This window comes from Euprymna scolopes, chromosome 6, assembly GCF_053919585.1.
Source record: "Euprymna scolopes isolate OS-2025 chromosome 6, ASM5391958v1, whole genome shotgun sequence".
In the NCBI taxonomy this organism is placed as follows: Eukaryota; Metazoa; Mollusca; class Cephalopoda; order Sepiida; family Sepiolidae; genus Euprymna; species Euprymna scolopes.
Genome location: NC_136487.1, coordinates 99856383 through 99877154, shown reverse-complemented (window position 1 = coordinate 99877154; position 20772 = coordinate 99856383). Strand labels below are relative to the sequence as shown.

General features: G+C 28.9%; 1 protein-coding gene across 1 annotated transcript in view; it reads left to right on the top strand.

Annotated features, from left to right (window-relative positions):
- Positions 1 to 20772, top strand: part of LOC145277819 (protocadherin Fat 4-like) — a 514458-nt gene that overhangs the window by 119255 nt on the left and 374431 nt on the right. Inside the window, exons 5-6 of the mRNA XM_080129718.1 lie at positions 3953 to 4209; positions 5594 to 5774. Coding sequence (XP_079985844.1) covers positions 3953 to 4209; positions 5594 to 5774 — 438 coding nt within the window. The remainder of the gene's footprint in view (positions 1 to 3952; positions 4210 to 5593; positions 5775 to 20772) is intronic.

The window sequence follows — 20772 nt, the reverse complement described above, 5'->3', positions numbered from 1 at the left end:
CAGTTGATTATCCATGCTTTATGTGTTCTATGAATCTGCTCAATAATCGTTTTTACCTTGGTGTTATTGTCGTCGAACCAGTCCTCTGTGTTTGCGACTGTGAAACCAAGAACCTCCTGTGCTGTGGGCCACATATCGTACAGATTTCAACAAAGATTCAATGTTCTCAGAAATTGACACTGAATCAAGAGATCAGTCTATTTTATTTGACGGTAATTTACGTTTTTCTACGTTTGTCAAAAGTAACACATTTACGCATTTAGGCAATGTAGAGTTTTGAGCTGGATTCGCTTCAGGCAGAATGTTACACTTCTTCCAAGAAGAGCGTGGTCAGAGAAAAAGCAGGTTGAGTGAAAGCTTCGAGTTAACGAGAAATCCTTTATGTCTCGTCGCCTTGTGACAACATTATCGATCATGTGCCAATCCTTAGATCGTAGATGCATCCACGAAGTTTTACGCTGATTTGGTTGCTGGAAAAGGTTATTGGTAATGGTAAGGTCATACTCCTGGCAAAAAGAAAGAAAGCGAAAACCATTGGAGTTCATACGGCTAACGCCATGATGACCTATTACACCATTCTATGTTACATGATCAGCACTTAGACAAGCATTAAAATCTCCAAGTACTATTAGTTTTTCTTTGTGCCTAGCATTTGCTATATCAATGCGAAGTTCATTGTAGAAAGAAACTTTTACCTCATCTGTGTTTAACATAGTCAGAGCATAACAACTTATAAGAGTATCATACTTGAGTATCATCATTTTGAATTAATTTAAGGCTCATGATTTGGTCGGATATAGTTGTAGGAAGTGAGGGAAGAATTTTGGCAAGCTCGGTTTTTATAGCAAAGCCCACATCAGAAGTACGACTTTGATCTTCCATGACAATTACCATTAACAAAAAATGTATAACCTCCAGTGACTTCTTCAAATTGTCTAGAGCCCGTTAAACGAGTTTCACTAAGAGCAGCAATCGATATATTATATTTTTGTTGAACTATAGCCACAAGTGCGGTCTTGCGGTCTAATGCAGTGTACGAACATTCGAAGAGGCAAGTTTTACTTTTATTTGTTTCTTCGTTTTGGTACTGCAAAAATGGATAACCAGGTAGCTGCAGCTAATTACTAGGCAAAGTTATGAGTACGCATTTTTAAGGGTTTCCTTTATCACTCTCACCCTTCCAGAGAACTGTACCTAAATGAATGATACGAACAGCACTAGTACTGAAGGTTTTGTGCATGAACAACCATCACCTCGTCAGTGGATCTGATCAAATGTGGCTAAGACTAAAACCGAAAAAAATGGTTTAGTTGAAAAACTACAACACAATGATTTGTTTTAAGTGGTGAAGGCATGTGTAGAAGCAGCCACACTTTTTGAAAATAATGATAACAACGTATTGGTGCACATACTTGGGATGGCATGGAGTTAAAAATATACCTGCGGTTTTACATCAGATTTCTTCTAGGTGTATATTTTAACAAAGACTGAGGGTGCATCTCTTCTAGAGATTAAAATTGTTTACATATGCATATACATACACACATAATACACATACACACCACACACATACACACACACACAAACACATATAAACTAATTTAAGGAAAGCCTTGTTCACAAAAAAGTTCATGTACAGGTTGGAACGATAACATTGTCGCCTTAGAAAAGATGGCATGATTCTATTTCTGTTTGATGAAAACCGGTTTTCCTTGTTTTTTTGTTGCAGATCATCTACCAGTTGGCCAGTTGTATACAAATCCCAAGAGCGATAGGAGCCTTCCATTATGTCTGGAATGACACAATTTTCGATGATCAAGTAAGATCGGATATACGCCGCTATACAACTCATGCTCTCTACTGATTCAAGGTATGACAACAGGACCATTGCCAGCACCCTCAAAATGCATCGCTAGATTGCAACGAATAACAGGGATGTGCCAGGATGATAAAAATAAAGTTTTCGGCCACGGTTATGGTCTTTAGTGTGGTTTCAAATGAGGGCCACATCATGCCATCTCATATCTTCGAAATCGGCTTGGAAGTCAAGGCTAAAGTGTATGTGCTGAAGAGTATAGTGACCCCCTGATGCAATCAGGTGGCCGCTGACAAACCCTGAGTGTCGCAGCAGGACTCACCGGCTCACACATTCAAAGAGACCTAAGCTTGGCTTCAGAATCAGTACTACGACTTTGTACCTTTCTCTCACTGCTACCCTCCTCTTCCCCCGACCGGAACCTGCTGGACTACTTCGTTTGGCCATCTGTCGATAACATCACCAACATGATCTTCCACAACACCGAAGCCAGCCTGATCGCCACAATCCACCGAGTATTCGCCGAGCTCCCATTGGCACTTGTGTAAAAGGCATACTCCCAGTTCCGGACCCTTATAGAGGTGACGATTGAGGTTGAAAGTGGCTACATTGAATAGATGTCAGCTCTTCTGCATAATCCAGTTAAATAAGTTTTTTCAATAAAAGTTTTAAAATAAAGCTGTAATATTGTTTTCTTTAAGGCGACACTTTTATCGTCCCACCCTGTACATTTTTGATGGGCTTGATACAATGTCATACGGGTAGATGATTGAAGACGACTTGTTAAACGGCGATAAGGCGGGGTCGGATCATTAGATGTTAAATGGTATTGTTGGTAGAGAGGTTGTGGGTCCCTTTAAAGTCGCCGACGGAGTGAAAAGTTACTATTATTTGCTCGAGCAAAATCTCCTTTAGTGATCGAGTTTTCATTCCTTATTGTATAACACTGACCTTTGTTATTGCATACATATATATATTTATATATATTTAAAAAAACAACAAATGATTTAATGAATTGTAAAACACCTGTACTTACAAATGAAATATTATTAGTAATATACATTATTTTATCAATTGCATAACAGGTTTTAAATGAAAAATTAACAATACTGTATCGCTTTTCATGGAAGTTAAATATCATATGTAGAAAAAGTTTGAGCAGTTGCATAAAAATTAAATAAAATCTATTTCAAAATACTTGATGTTGCATGATTTACATGTAATCTCTAGACAAGCTTTATCATGTTTTTGTGTGTGTGTACGTGAAAAATATGAGCCAACAATTTCCTTGTTATGAATATAATAGCGTGTGTCCATTCAATTGTATATAGTGAATTCTTTCTCAGGCATTTCAGAAAATGTACAACAACGTTATTTTTCGTAAAACTGAAACATAATTCGCCGAAGTAAAACAATGTTTGATGTGCCTTTATAATATGACGTTTGATGTGCCTTTATAATATGACGTTTGGTGTGCCTTTATAATATGACGTTTGATGTGCCTTTATAATATGACGTTTGATGTGCCTTTATAATATGACGTTTGATGTGCCTTTATAATATCACGTTTGATGTGCCTTTATAATATGACGTTTAATGTGCCTTTATAATATCACGTTTGATGTGCCTTTATAATATCACGTTTGATGTGCCTTTATAATATCACGTTTGGTGACGTTTGATGCGCCTTTATAATATCACGTTTGATGTGTCTTTATATGTTTGATGACTTCGCGAGAAAAACGAAAGCTTTATTATATTGGAAAACTAAACCGCAATGAGGAAATAATTAGTCTTTTAACAGATTTTGCAATGTATATGTTAGTAAAATAACAAATACATTCGTTCGTGAATTCGTACGGTTCCAGGTGAGTATTGTCTGAAGATAGCGATTTCAGTTCTACCCAAAGCAGGACAGAGGATTAGTTGTGGGGGGGGGAGAGGGAAAGAAACGCGTTGAAACAACAACTATAAAGATGATGATAACAGTCCGCAAAAAAAAAAAAAAAAATACAATTCGTTTTCATTTTCACTATTTTTTTAACGAATCGATTTAAAAAAGATTGATGATTATAAATATGTAATCATTTTTTCCTTGATAATGATTTATGCTTGTATATTTCTCTCTACAAATAGGAAAACTGGTTGGCACTGTCACATGCAAGGACATGGATGATGGCCCGAACAAAGCCATAATGTTGGAGATGGATCCATCAAATAGTCAGTCGAAATATTTATCTATCGATCAGAATGGCGAGATCCGTACAACAAATACTGCCTTTGATTATGAAGGGCTCACCGGTTCTAACTTCCAACTAGAACTGATCATTTTAGCACTGGATAAAGCGACTAATTACCCACAAAAGACAGGCACGGCTACCATCATTGTCACGGTATATTGTCACACGATTTATTGTCAGTAATGTTTTATGTTTTTGCCAACATCAATACTATTTCGAGTATGCAGTATCATAATCATAAACTTTTGGATTCTTCATCATCATCATCACCACCACCACCACCTTGGATTTACTTTAATAAAATTACAAATTGATTTTAGTGATAGTAAAGGGTTATATGAGTTTTAATCATGAAAATATAGATTTGAAAAATGTTTAAATATCGATAGGTTAATTGAAAGCTTATGTATTTGTTTCCGCATCACCATACAATCGATCTAGTTCTAAAACAGAATTAAGTTCCTAGAGATTGGACATAAAATTCAGAAAAATGAAACAAAATAAAAAAAAACATTATAGCGTGTTAAAACCGAATCTTACGGATGCAACTAATGAACATTAAACCAAACATGACAATACGATCCCTATGGTAAAAACGTAACTTATATTTAGAATTAGTGTTATCTGGATTATGCGAAATACTGTTCTCATATTGGCTATTATTCTCACACCATTTCGGTCAGTTTAATCTTCAGATGTTTTTTTGTTGAACTCAGAAATCTTTATTTCGAACGGAACTCTTTAAGTAACCCACTTTCCGTCAACTATGACTGGAGAGAAGTTTCTAGTAATTTAATCTTATTATCGCATCATGGATACTTGCAATATTCTTAAGTTAAAAGAGGTGTATCTGAAGAAAGTGGGAGGTTGTTATCGACCGAAACGTTCAGCCAAGATGAGAAAAGCCCAAACAATCCAAATTATCAATTCTCCTGTCCAAATTGCGAAAGCTATATTGATTGGTTGTGCTATGATGTAACTAAAGCTAACCTTAGTGCGAATTCCCAATGTTTGTTTAGTTGTTGATTTTCTCACGTCATCTCGTTGAGAGAATGATGACTACATTGACTGCTAATTCATACATTTTCCATCACATTTGAAAGATATTAAGTAGTAAAATACAAGTGCTCAGAATTGAAAAACTCACACATAATCGATCATTATGCATTACGACGACTGAAGAATCTCCAACTGCTCTTCTAACCATGCCGACAAATTGTGACATATTATGCGAATTACAGTTTGCTCATATCGAGACTTTATATGACGTAACACACGCACGAAATCGATTGACTAGTGTGTTGAAATGATGCCATTTTTTATTCAAATCAGTATGCCTCATTAAAATAGTGCACTAATATGACAATGGATGCTTATTCGACCCTGCCCTAATCCACCACGTCATATCAATACATATGTGTAAACAAACCAAATTTAATCATAACGAAGAATTAAGATATAGGTATTTCTCGTTGGTCGTTCTTAAGGAATAAGTTCCGCTTCAAAAGTTTACAGAATGATGACTATTATTTTACAGGTGCTGCCAGTAAATGAGTTCAACCCTCAATGGGATCAGTTCCTTCCGCCTTTACCAACAATGAATAGGTACGATATCAAGGAAAACTTGCCGGTGGGATCTGTGATTGTGACGGCAAAAGCGGTTGATTTGGACGTCGGGAGTCATGGTAAACTTACTTACGAGATGAACGTAACTGGACGTAAGTAACTTTTATTCTTTTCTCAAATTTTTATTACCACCCTCAAGTCTATTCTAACAAATTTCTCCTTTGTTTTCCTAAGCTGCCTTCTGTGAACTGTGAACTATCTCAGTTATTTGTATTAATCGAACTACTGTTATCATCTTTAGTGTGATTTTCACAACATTTCGGTCGATGTAACCTTCGACCTTCTTCAGGTGTATCTTATCGAACTCGGGAATGTTTCTGTCGAACTTGGGAATTTGGACAGCATTTCGAGCGGAAACCTTTATTTACTTCACAGGGGTAGCATGATCTTGTTCCATCAGCCATGACTGGATAGAGGTCCTAAGTATTTCGCAATTGTATTTTTCGGGCGCCCACAACCTTCAGGAGAATATCCATTTTTGCAATTGATTTTTCCAAGTACTCTAACCATTGCGCCACGGATCCTTGCGGACAATTCTGGTACGAATTTTACGAGCCTCCAACCTATTTTATTTTTAGTTGTAAATATCACTATTTATTACTAATTATTACTATATATTAACGTATATCTATCTATCTATCTATCTATCTATCTCCCTCCCTCCCTTCCCCTCTCTCTCTCTCTCTCTCTCTCTCTCTCTCTCTCTATATATATATATATATATATATATATATATATATATATATATATATTAATGTTTTTTTATTTATTACTTGTATATATATTATCTATTGTTTATCGTATTAAATTCTATACTAGGTCTAGTTAGTAATTGGTTATTCCCCAGCATATGTGCTGCTTCTTTGAGTCGTCTTATTCTCCACCGTTCTTCTTTGTCTATTATTTTTACTTCGTTCCATAATGGTAGATGGTTTCCTTTTTCATTCCAGATATGCTCAGCTATATCTGATTTTTCAATCTCTCCACGCACTACGGCTTTTTGATGTACTTTCAACCGAACTTTTAGTGGATGGCACGTCTCACCTTTGTATAGTTTTCCATATTTACATGGGATTTCATATACACAGTTCTTTCACAGTTGAATATAAAAATAGGATGCATATAATAGAGTATGAATATAAAAATAGGATGCATATAAAAATAGGATGATTCATATGCCTGCGACACTCAAATTTACTACTTCTTACCGAATATAGCATGCTCCCAATTCTTTTTATAATCATCCTCTCTTCCCAAAAGCTTGTCCCAGTCCTATAGTTCAAGAAGAATATTTTGTCACCAGGTTTGTAGGACCTTGTTGAGTGATTTCTCTCGTTGCTGTTGTCTTGGTTGCATTTTGTAAAATCCTGTCAAATACGGACCTGATTTTCCGTGCGAACATTAGTTCAGCTGGTGACAAATCGGCATTCATGTTTGGGTTAGGAGTGATTCCGTATACAGACAAAAAATTTTCAAAACTCTTCTCATCAGTGTCCATGTCTTGGTGTTTTCTTAAAGCTCTTTTGAACGTGTCAACAAATCTCTCTGTGAGGCCGTTTTACCGTGGATGGTATATTGCAGTTGTTAAATGTTCAATGGATAGGGCCTTGCAGAATTCTTCAAACTCTTTGCTGGTAAATTGGGTGCCGTTGTCACTGACAATAGTTTTAGGTACTCCAAAACGACTGAAGAGATGTCTTAATGCATCTATAGTACTAACCGATGTTGGATGTTTATACTTAAGCACTTCCGGCCATTTTGTAAAGCTGTCGACAACCACTAAGAAATAATGTCCATGGTGCATCCGTCTTCGGCCACGGTTGTATCTGTACAGGTGGTGCCTTTGCTAGCTGACACCCTCGACACTCTCTTACCATTTTTTCGATGTCCCAGTCCATATTAGGCTAATATGTATATCCGCGCACCAAGGCCTTTATTCTGGACATGCATGGATGACTTATATGGAATTCTTTTAGCATCCTCTTTTGCAGTGTGGTTGGTATGACGACTCTGTCTGCATACAATAAAGTCTGTGAGCAAATCGAAAATGGCGAATTTTTTTTAGTCTTTCTTTGACTTGTCATTTAGCTGCACCTGGTTTTTCGTTCTTACAATGAATTCATCTGTTTCTGCTGCCTTATTGATGTCATCTACAGTCACTGGTAGCTCTCGAATCGTGTTACACGGCAGTCCGCATAATTCTTTTTCCTCTCTTAATGCAGCTATCACTTTTTCCTCTAAAGGTTCTGCACACTTTTGAATCAATCTGGATAGTCCATCTGCATGTCCGATATTTTTGGATGAAATGTACTCCATTTTAAAATTATAATTCAACAGAATTATGCTCCATCGTTCACGTCTGTTTGCAGTGTGAGTGGTTATGCCTTTTTTAGATCCAAAAATAGTCAACAAGGGCTTGTGGTCAGTCTGCAACGTAAAAATCCTGCCATGAATAACTCAATGCAATTTTCTAATTGCATAAATTATTGCTTAAATTTCTTTTTCAATTTGAGAATAGTTCCTCTCTGCAGGCAAAAGTGATCTGGAAGCATGAACTATTGGCTTCGTTGATCTGTCTTCCAGTCTATGGAGAAGTATTGCTCCTATGCCATAATCACTTGCATCTGACGCCACAAGCAATTCCTTCTGTGAATCGAAGTGTGCCAGTGCTAAATCAGTTAGCAGGTAAAATCTCTTCAAATACACTTTGGCACTCCTTTGACCAAATCCACTTTCGTCCTTTTTTTAATAATTAGTTCAATGCTGGTCTCAACTTATGCAACTTTGAGATATAGATAGCATAATATTGTGCTAAACCCAGAAAAGATTCTAACTGGGCAACATTGCTCGGTGCTGGCATCCTCTCAAAACTGTTCTGATATGCTCCTTATGTTCCTGCACATTTCTACTCTTTACAAGAATGTCATTTAAATATGCGATTGCAAAACCTAAATCGGCAAACATTGTGTCCATTATTTGCTGAAATAACGCTGGAGCTACTTTCAAACCAAACGGAAACCTTTTGAGTCTGAAGAGTCCTAAATGGGTATTGATACACAAATACTTTGAACATTCTTCACTGACTTTTACCTGAAGATAAATCAAATTGGAGAAAATTTTCCCTCCATTCAGCTATGTAAAAATGTCTTCACGGGATGGGATTGGATAACTATGATCCATTAAGGTCTGTAGAAAAATTGGCACATACCCGAATCCTCTTATTTTTCTTTTTAACATATACAGTGGGGCTTGCCAACTCGGAACAATCAACTTTTTCGACTGCACCATTTTCTTGCAGTCTCTGCAGTTTATTTTCAATATCTTCTTTTGAAGAAAAAGGCACGTTTCTTTTTGGCTTAAAAACAGGTTTCACATTTTGCTTTAGTGCAAAATTCACTTCGGTCTTAGTACACATACCTAACCCCTCAGAAAAAACCCTGAGGAATTCACTTTTTAAGACCGTAAGAAAATCCTCATTTTGTTTGGAATCTTTCTTTTCAGCTACACTCATACTGTTACAAAATGAATTTATGGGTAGCTCCCATAAATCAAACAAAACGATCCAATCAATTTCAAAAAGACGAGAATTTATACCTGGAACAACCGACACTTTTGTAGAAATTTTTTTAATCCAATACACTGTAATTAAATTCTCCCATGAATTTTAATCTCTTGCCGGATACTCCTTTGGCAATTTTAAATGTTTTTTCTAGTTTTGGACACCCAATCCAGGTCACTTCGTCGATAATTAAAATATCGCTACCTGCATCCAAAAGTAGTTTCACTATGTGACCATTTATTTTGCTATTGACAAATTTTCTTTTACTTCCTTGTCTCACTTCTTCTTTTGACAACATCACATTTACTTTAGACTTAAATTTTTGTCTTTGTTTATCTTGTTTAGTTCTGCACTGGGAAGCTCAGTGTCCGACTAAACCACATTTGGCACAAAGTTGGTCTTTATAGGGGCAATTTTTCCTTGTGTGAACCCGCATAGCTCCAACATTCAAAACGTTTTCCTTTGTTCTTGAGAAATGTTTTTGTTTTACCATTAGGACGTGGGATGTAGTTTTCCCCTCTATCCTAGTGGTATCCCTTTTCACATTTATCAATTTCTGACATTCTTCTGTCACTTTTGCAAGTTAATTTCTGGATCTTGCTCCATAATCGATAAAATCCTCCTTCAGTTTCTTCTTTTTGCATATTCAAGCACTTATACCTTGTATGAAAAAGGCTGCCTCTTTCACCAAATATCGAATACAAAATTCGAACAGTTTCCAAAAAAAAATATCTCCCGGTTTCTTTGGTAAAATCAAATTCGTAAATTTTGTGTTTTCCTCCGTACCTAATTTCTGAAGTAGGAGTGTGATTCTTTCCTCGTCCGACCATTTCTCACATCTTCTTGTAAAAATCGTTTCAAACCTACGATAATAGGCATGGAATGTATCACCTCGTTCTGGGTCGTATTTGAAATCCGCTAGAGAGTTGGCTATACCCTCTGCCGAAAAAAATCTAGATGCGCTATTTTCAGATTTTTGTGACAACACAGTTTCAGATAATAGACGATTTTCTGTAGTTTGCTGAATGATGAGTGATTCAAAATGTTTTTGCTGAATCAACATCCGTTTTTGAAATTCAATTTGAGTTTTTGGTTGAGCGATCAAGATTTTAGTTATCGTTTTCGTTAACTCTGTTATTTGTTCAGAAGACATTTTTAAAGGCACAAATACAAAGTCAACGTATGCAAAATTTTGTTCCAAAAAAATAGGATGTTATCCTTCAGATCTCGTCACGAAAAAAAAAATTGCCAGCACTTGAGAAATGTTCGAAGAGAAAAAAAAAAATTCACCATACAAAATATCAATAGTTTACAAATTTTCGGAGATCCTTTTCGTCCTTTTCACGTAACCTTCTTTTAAGAATTTCTTTATGAGAGAAAAACAATTTCCACAGTACAATCGTTTTATCATATTAACCAAAAACAAAATACCTCCAAATCGCTTTTCAAAACGAGACGATATGACGTCAACTTTTCAGAAAGTTCAAAGAAATAGGAATATAAAAATTCTTTGTACTTGCGTTAATACTTGTCTTTCGCTTTCTAAGAAGTATTTCCTTAATCGGATATAAACTCTTTGAGAATTTTTTTTTCAAATTTCGCGCTCACCACGTGCTCACTTTTTCTTTTTTTTTTTGTTTACTGAGTTCGCATCTCGTCTCCGTCGCCAATTTCATATGTCCTAAGCTGGCCTATTATTCGGACAATCAAAGATAACGTATTCCGCGAAAGGAATCAATAAATATACGCTGTGGTTAGAATACTGAAAGAGAAGTTTATTTACGTATTTACATAGAGACAAATACAGCGTGTTCAGGGAGAAGTCTCTGTTTTTTTTTTTTTTTACAAGGGTCTGGTGAAATCCGGTGACTCGGTCCCTTATGTAGAATGTTCCGAGTTGGTTACCTATCTCCACATAACAAAAATATAAGACACACACACACACACACACACACACACACACACACACACACACACACACACACACACACACACACACACACACACACACACACACACACACACACACATATATACATATATATATATATATATATGTGCATATAAAATAGGATGAATATACAATTTGGATGAAGATTAAAATAAGATGAATATAAACATAAGATACATATACAAAGGATGAATATAAAAATAGGACACTTAAACAAGAAGATGCATAAAGGAATAGTAAGCATATAAAAATAAGATAAATATAATAAAGAATGAATATAAAAATAGGATGCATATAAACATAGGATGAATATAATATATGAAAAATAAAAAAATAGGATAAATATAAAAATAGGATAGAAACAAACAACAGATGCATATAAAAATAGGATATAGATAAAAAAGTATGAATATGACAATAGTAATGTAAATAAAAAAATACAAAAAAGAAGCTTATATATATGTATAGATATGAATAAAAAAGTATATGAAATAAGATGAATAGAAAAACAGTATGCATATAAAAATTTAATGCATATAAAAATATAATGCATATAAAATATAATTTATATAAAAATAATAATGCATATAAAATAAAAGGCATATAAAAATATAATTCATACAAACATATAATGCATATGCAATATACTGCATATAAAATATAATGCATATAAAAATAATGCATATGCAATATACTGCATATTAAAAAATAAAGCATATAAAATATAATGCATATAAAATATACTGCACATAAAATATAATTAATATAAAAATGTGATGAATACAAAAATAAGATGAATATAACAATAGTATGAATATAATAAAAGAATGCATAATAAACTGGATACATAATAGGATGAATATAAAAATAGGATGAATATAAAAATAGGATGAATATAAATACAGGATGAATATAAAAATAAGATGAGTACAAACATAGGTTCAATATAAATAATGATGAATATAAAAATAATAATATAAAAATAGGATGCACATGAAAATAGGATGCATATAAAAAAGATTCATATACAGAATAAGAGGCGTATAAAAATAAGATGATTATAAAAATTTCGAAACATATAAAATATAAGATCCATATAAAAATAGGATGCATATGAAATAGGATTTATATAAAAATTAGATGCATATAAAATAGAAGGCATATAAAAATAGAAGGCATATAAAAAAGTACGCATATAAAATATCGGATGCATATATAAAAATCGATCCAATATAAAAATCCGATGCATATGAATAGCGAGTGCATATATAAAATAGTATCTACTTATAAAAACAAATACATATTAAAAATATGAAAAATCAAATACTTTTATTAATATCGGCTTTATGTAAAAAATGCATCGGATACACCTTAAAAAACGAAAACTTACTAAAAAATCGGATGCCTATAAATATATCGAATGTATATAAAATATCGAATTCATATTAACATATCGAATGCGTATTAAAATATCAAATGTATATTAACATATCCAATGCATATAAAAATATCGAATGTATTTAAGGATATAGAACATATATTAAAATACAGGATGCATATTAAACTATCGAATGCATATTAAAATATCAGAAGCATATTATAATATCGAATGTATATTAAAATATCAGAAGCATAAAAAATATCGTTAGAATATTAAAATATAAAATGTATTTAAAAATATCGAATGCATATTACAATATCGGTGGTATATACAAATATCGAATTTATATAAAAATATCCGATGCATATTAAAATATCAGATGCATATTAAAATATCGGATGTATTAAAAATGTCGAATGCATATTAAAATATCAGAGGCATATTACAATATTGAATGCATATTAAAATATCGTAAGCATATTTACATATCGAATGCATATTGAATTATCAGACGAATATAAAAATATCGGATGCATATAAAAATATCGAACGTATATTAAAACATCGAACGGATATCAAACTACCGGATGCATATTAAAATACCGAATGCATATTAAATATAGGAAGCATATTAAAATACAGAATGCATATAAAAATATCGAATGCATATAAAAATATCGAATGCTTATTAAAATATCGAATGCATAATAAAATATCGAATGCATATTAAAATATCGAACGCATATTGAAATATAGGATGCATATAAAAATATTGAATTCATATAAAAATATCAAATGTATATTAACATATCAAATGCGTATTAAAATATCGGTTGCACATTAAAATACCGAAAGGATATTAGAATATCAAATGTATATTAAAATATCGGATGCATATTAAAATACGGAATGCATATTAAAATATCGAATGTATTTTGACATATCGAACGTATATAGGATGCATATTACAATATCAAATTAATATAAAAATATCAAATGTATATAAAAATAGTGAATGCATATTAAAATATCGAATACATATAAAAATATCGAATGTATATTAAAATATTAAATGCATATAAAAATATGTAATGTATATAAAAATACAGAATACATATTAAAATGTTGGAGGCATATGAAAATATCGAATGCATATTTAAATACCGGATGCATATTAAAATATCGAATGTATATTACAATATAGAATGCCTATTAAAATATCCAATGCATAATAAAATATAGAATGCATATAAAAATATTGAATCGTAATTGAAATATCGGATGCATATAAAAATACCGATGGCATATTAAAATACCGAATGTATTTTATAGTATCGAACGCACATTGAAATATAGAATGAATATTAAAATATCGAGTTCATATTAAAATATCAAATGTGTATTAAAATATCGCATGCATGTTAAAATATCAGTTGCATATTAAAATACCGAATGCATATTAAAATATCAAATGTATATAAATTATCGAACGCATAAATAAATATCGAATGTATTTTAAAATATCAAGCGTATATTTAACACTAGGAGGTATATAAAAATATCTATTTCATATTAAAATATCTAATGTATATTAAAATATCGAATGGATATTAAAATATCGAATGCATATTAAAATATCGAATGTGTATTAAAATATCGAATGCGTACTAAAATATCAGTTCTTAATTAAAATATCGAATGTATATTCTAATATTCAATGCATATAATAATGAATGAATATTAAAATAATAAATGCATATTAAAATATCGAATACATATTAAAATACCAGATGCGTATAAAATATCGGATTTATATTAAAATATCGGATGCATATAAAAATACCGAATGTATATAAAAATATCAAATACATATTAAATTATCATATCAAGCATATTAAAATATGTAATGCATATTAAAATATAGAATGCATATTAAAATATCGGATGCATATTAAAATACGAATGCATATTAAAATATCCAATGTCGATTAAAATATCGGATACATATTAAAATATCGTATGCATATAAAAATATCGAATGAATATTAAAATATCAAATGCATATTAAAACATCGAATGCGTATTAAAATATCGGATGCAAATTTAAATATCGAATGCATATAAAATATCGAAGGTATATGAATATTTAGAATGCATATTAAAATATCGGATGCGTATTAAAATACCGTGTGCATGTTAAAATATCAGAAGCATATTAAAATATCAAATCAAATTAAAACATCAAATGCATATTAAAATATTGAATTAGTATAAAAATATCCATTGCATATTAATATACCAGATGCATATTGAGAATATCGAATGCATATAAAAATATCGATTGCATATTGAAATATCGAATGTATATATATATATATATATATATATATATATATATATATATATCTAATGTCTATCAAAATATAAAATAATATTAAAATATCGAATGCATATTGAAATATCAAATGCATATTAAAATATCGAATGCATATTAAAATATCGGAAGCATATTAAAATAACAAAATAAAATAAAATATCGAATACATATTAAAATACCAGACGCATATTAAAAATATCGCATGCATATAAATATATCGAATGCACATTGAAGTGTATATACACATATCTAATGCCTATAAAAATATCAAATTGTATTAAAATATCCAATGCATATTGAAATATCAAATGCATTAAAAAATATCGAATGGATATTCAAATATCGAATGCATACTAAAATATCGCGTGCATATAAAAATAAAAAAATGCACACAAAAATATCAGATGCATATTAAAATATCCAATGCATATTATTATATGGAATGCATTTTAAAACATCGAATGTATACTTCAATAGAGGATGCATACCAAATTATAGGACTCATATCAAAATTTTGTAATGCATATTAAAATATCAAATGCATATTAAAAAATCAAATGCATATTAAAAAAAGATTGAATATTAATAGATCAAATGCATATTTATATATAGAATGTATATTAAAATATCAGATACAAGTGAAAATATAGAGTGTATATTAAAGTATCGGAAGCATTTTAAAATATCGAATGCATATCAAAATATCGAATGTATATTAAAATATCGGATGCCTATTAAAATATAGAATGTATATAAAATATCGAATGCATATTGAAATATAGCATGCATATTAAAATATTGAATAAATATTAAAATATCAGAGTCATAAAATAATATCGAATGCATATAAAATATCGAATGCTTGTTATAATATAGAACGTATATGAAAATTTCGTTATTTTTAATGTATATTAAAATATCTAATGTATATTAAAATATAGAAAGTATATAAAAATATAAAATGAATATTAAAATATCGAATGCATATTAAAATATCGAACGCATATTAAAATATCGAATGCATATTTAAATATCGACTGAATATTAAAATATCGAATAAAATTTAAAATATGGAATGTATATTAAAATCCCGAATTCATATTAAAATATACAATGTATGGATATTAAAAGTGATATTAAAATTTCGGATTAATATTTAAATATCGAATGCATATTAAAATATCGAATGTATATAAAAATATATAATGTATATTATAATATCGGATTCATATTTAAATATCGGAGGCATATTAAAATATTGAAATGCATATTAAAATATAGAATGTATATTTAAATATCAAATGCACATTAAAATATTGAATGTATATAATAATATCGGATGCATATTAAAATATAGAATGTATATTAAAATCTAATGCATATTAAAATAACGAATGTATATTAAAATAACGAATGCATATCAAATTATCAAATGTATATTAAAATATAGAATGTATATTAAAAAATCTAATGCATGTTTAAATATCAAATGCCTATTAAACTATCGAATATATATTAAAATATCGAATGTAGATTTAAATATCGAATGTATATTTAATTATCGAATGCATATTTAAATATCGAATGTACATACAATATCGAATGCATACGAAAATATCGAATGTATATAATAATATAGATTGCATATTAAAATATCGAATGCATATTAAAATATCGAATGCATATTAAAATATGGGATTCATATTAAAATATCGAATGCATCTTAAAATATCGAATGCATATTAAAATATGGGATTCATATTAAAATATCGAATGCATCTTAAAATATCGAATGCATATTAAAATATGGAATTCATATTAAAATATCGAATGCATCTTAAAATATCGAATGCATATTAAAATATAGGATTCATATTAAAATATCGAAGGCATCTTAAAATATCGAATGCATATTAAAATATGGGATTCATATTAAAATATCGAATTCATATAAAATATCAAATGCATATTAAAATATAGAACGTATTTGAAAATGTAGCATGCATATTAAAATACAGAATTCATCTTAAAATATCGAATGCATATTAAAATAGAGAATGTATATAAAAATATCGGATTCATATTACATATCGAATGCATATTAAAATATCGCATGTATATGAAAATATCGGATTCATATTAAATATACGAATGCATATTGAAATATCGAATGCATATAGAAATATAGCATGCATATAAAAATATGACATGTAAATTAAAATATCGAGCGCTTGTCAATATATCGGATGCATATTTAAATATCGAATGCATATAATAATATCAAATGCATATTAAAATATAGAACGTATATTAAAATATCTAATGCATATTACCATATCAGATGCATATGAAAATAGTGATTGTATATTCAAATACCGAATGCATACTGAAACATACAATGTATATTAAAATATCAATGCATATTAAAATATCAAATGCATATTAAAATATCAAATACATATAAAAATATAGACTGCATATAAAATAATAAATGCATATTAAAATATCAAATGCATATTAAAATATAGAATCCATATCAAAATATCGAATGCATATTTAAATATGGAATGTATATTATAATATCGCATGCATATTAAAATATAGAATGCATATTAAAATATCGATGTATATAAAAATATCAAATGCATATTAAAATAGCAAATGCTTATTAAAATATCGGATTAATATACAAATATTGAATGTATATCTAATGCACATAAAATATCGAATGTATATTAAAATATCGGATGCACATAAAAATATCGAATGCATATAAAATATCAAATATATATTAAATCATAGAATGCATATAAAATATCAAATATATATTTAATTATAGCATGCACATAAAATATCGAATACATATTAAAATATCAAATTCATATTATTCTATAGAATGCATGTAAAAATATCCAATGCATATAAAAATATCTAATGCATATTCTAATATAGAATGTATATTAAAATATTGGATGCAAATAAAGTATCGAATGTATATTAAAATATTGGATGCATATAAAATACAGAGCGCATATTACGGTATCGAATTCATATAAAAATATCGAATTCAAATTAAAATATCGGATGCATATTAAAATATCAGATGTATATAAAATATAGAATGTATATTAAAATATCGGATGCATATTAAAATATCGAACGTCTTTTAAAATACCGGATGCATATTAAAATATCGAATGCAAATTAAAATTTCGAATTTTTATTAAAATATCTAATGCATATAAAAATCGACTTAATATTAAAATATCGAATGTAAATTAAGATATCGAATGTATATTAAAATATCGAATACATATTAAAATATCGAATACGCACAAAAATATCGAATGTATATTAAAATATCGAAAGCATATTAAAATGTCGGATTCATATTACATTATCGGAAGCATATTATAATATTGGATGAATATTAACATGTCGAATGTTTATTAAAATATCGAATTCATATTAAAATATCAGATGCATATTAAAATATCAAATGCATTTTTAAATATCGAATGAATATTTAACTATTGAATGCATATAACAATATCGGATCCATATTAAGATATAGAGTGCATATTATAAAATATCGGATTCATATTTAAATATCGAATGCATATTAAAATATTGAATGTATATTAAAATATAGAATGATATCAAAATATCAAATTCATATCGAATGTATACTAAAATATTGAAATGCATATCTATAAATCGAATGTGTATTAAAATATCAAATGCATATTTAAATATAGAATGCATATTGGAATTTTGTAATGCATATTAAATATAGAATGCATATAAAATATCAAACGCATATTAAAAATCGAATGCATATAAACACATAGAATGTATATTTATATATCAAATATAAAATATAGAATGCATATTAAAATATAAGATGCATTTTTAAATATAGCATGTATTTAAAAGTATCGGATGAAAATTTAAATATCAAATATATATTCAAATATTGAATGCATATTAAAATATCGGATATATATTAAAAAGTTCGGATGCATATTAAAATATAGAATGTATATTAAAATATCGAATGCATATTAATATATCGGATTAATATGTAAATATCAAATGCATACAAAGTATCGAATGCATATTAAAATATATAACGTATATGAAAATAACGCATGCATATTTAATATCGAATGCATATTAAAATATAGAATTTATATTAAAATATCGAATGAAGGTTAACATATAGAATGCATATTAAAATATCGGATGCATATTAACATATCGATGCATTTTAAAATATCAAATGACTTTTATAATATAGAATGTATACTAAAATACCGAATGCATATTAAAATATACAATGTATATTAAAATATCAATGCATAATAAAATATGTTAAATATATTTGTATGTATAATGTATGCATATTAAAATATCGAAAGCATATTAAAATATCGGATGCATATAAAATATATCGGATGCATATACAAATATCAAATGCATATTTATATATCGGATGAATATTAAAAAGTCGAATGCATATTAAAATATTAAATTCATATTAAAATAGCAGATGTATATTAAAATATCGAATACATATTAAACTATTGAATGCATATAAAATATCAGATGCATATTAAAATATAGGATGCATATTATGAAATATCGAATGGCTATTAAAACACCACATGCATATTAAATATCGAATATATATTAAAATATAGGATGTATATTAAAATATCGAATGCATACTACAATTTTGTAATGCATATTAAATTATCGAAAGTGTATAAAATTATCAAATGCATATTAAAATATAGAATGCTTATTAAAATTTTGTAATGCATATAGCAATATCGAATGCATATTAAAATATTAAATGCATACTAAAAATCGAATTCATATTTAAACGTAAAATGTATATTAATTTCAAATGCAGATAAAAATATAGAATGTATATTAACTTATCGGATGCATGTTAAAATATAAAATGTATATTAGAGTATCGGATCCATATTAAAATATCGAATGTCTATAAAAATATCGAATGTATATCAATATACAGTATGTATATTAAAATATCGTATGCAAAATTAAATATGGAATGCATATAAAAATATCGAATGCATATTAAAACATAGAAAGTATATTAAAATATTGAATGCATATAAAAATATCGAATGCATATTAAAATATCAAATGAACATAACAATATCGAATGCATATTAAAATATCGGATTCATTTTTAAATATCGAATGCATAAAAAATATATGAACATATCGCATACATATTTAAATATAGAATGCATATTAAAATACCGAATGCATATTAGAATACAGAATATATATATTGAAATAACGGATGTATATTAAAATATTGAATGTATATGAAAATGTCGGATGCATATTACAATATCGGATGCATATTAAAATATTAAATGTATATTAAATCGGATACATATAAAATATAGAATGCATATTTAAATATCGAATGCATATTAAAATATACAACGTATATTCAAATATCGGAGGCATACTGAAATATAATTTTCATAAGCATCCGATATTTTAATATGCATCCAATATTGCAATATATAAATATAAAATTTATATATCGAAAAAGATAAAAATATGGAATGTATATGAAAATATCAAATGCATATTAAAATATCGAATGCATATTAAAATATCGAATGCATATTAAAATATCAAATGCATATTTAAATATCGAATGCATATTAAAATATCAAATTCATACTAAAATATCGAATGCATATTAAAATATCAAATGCATATTAAAATATCAAATGCATATTAAAATATCAAATTCATACTAAAATAAA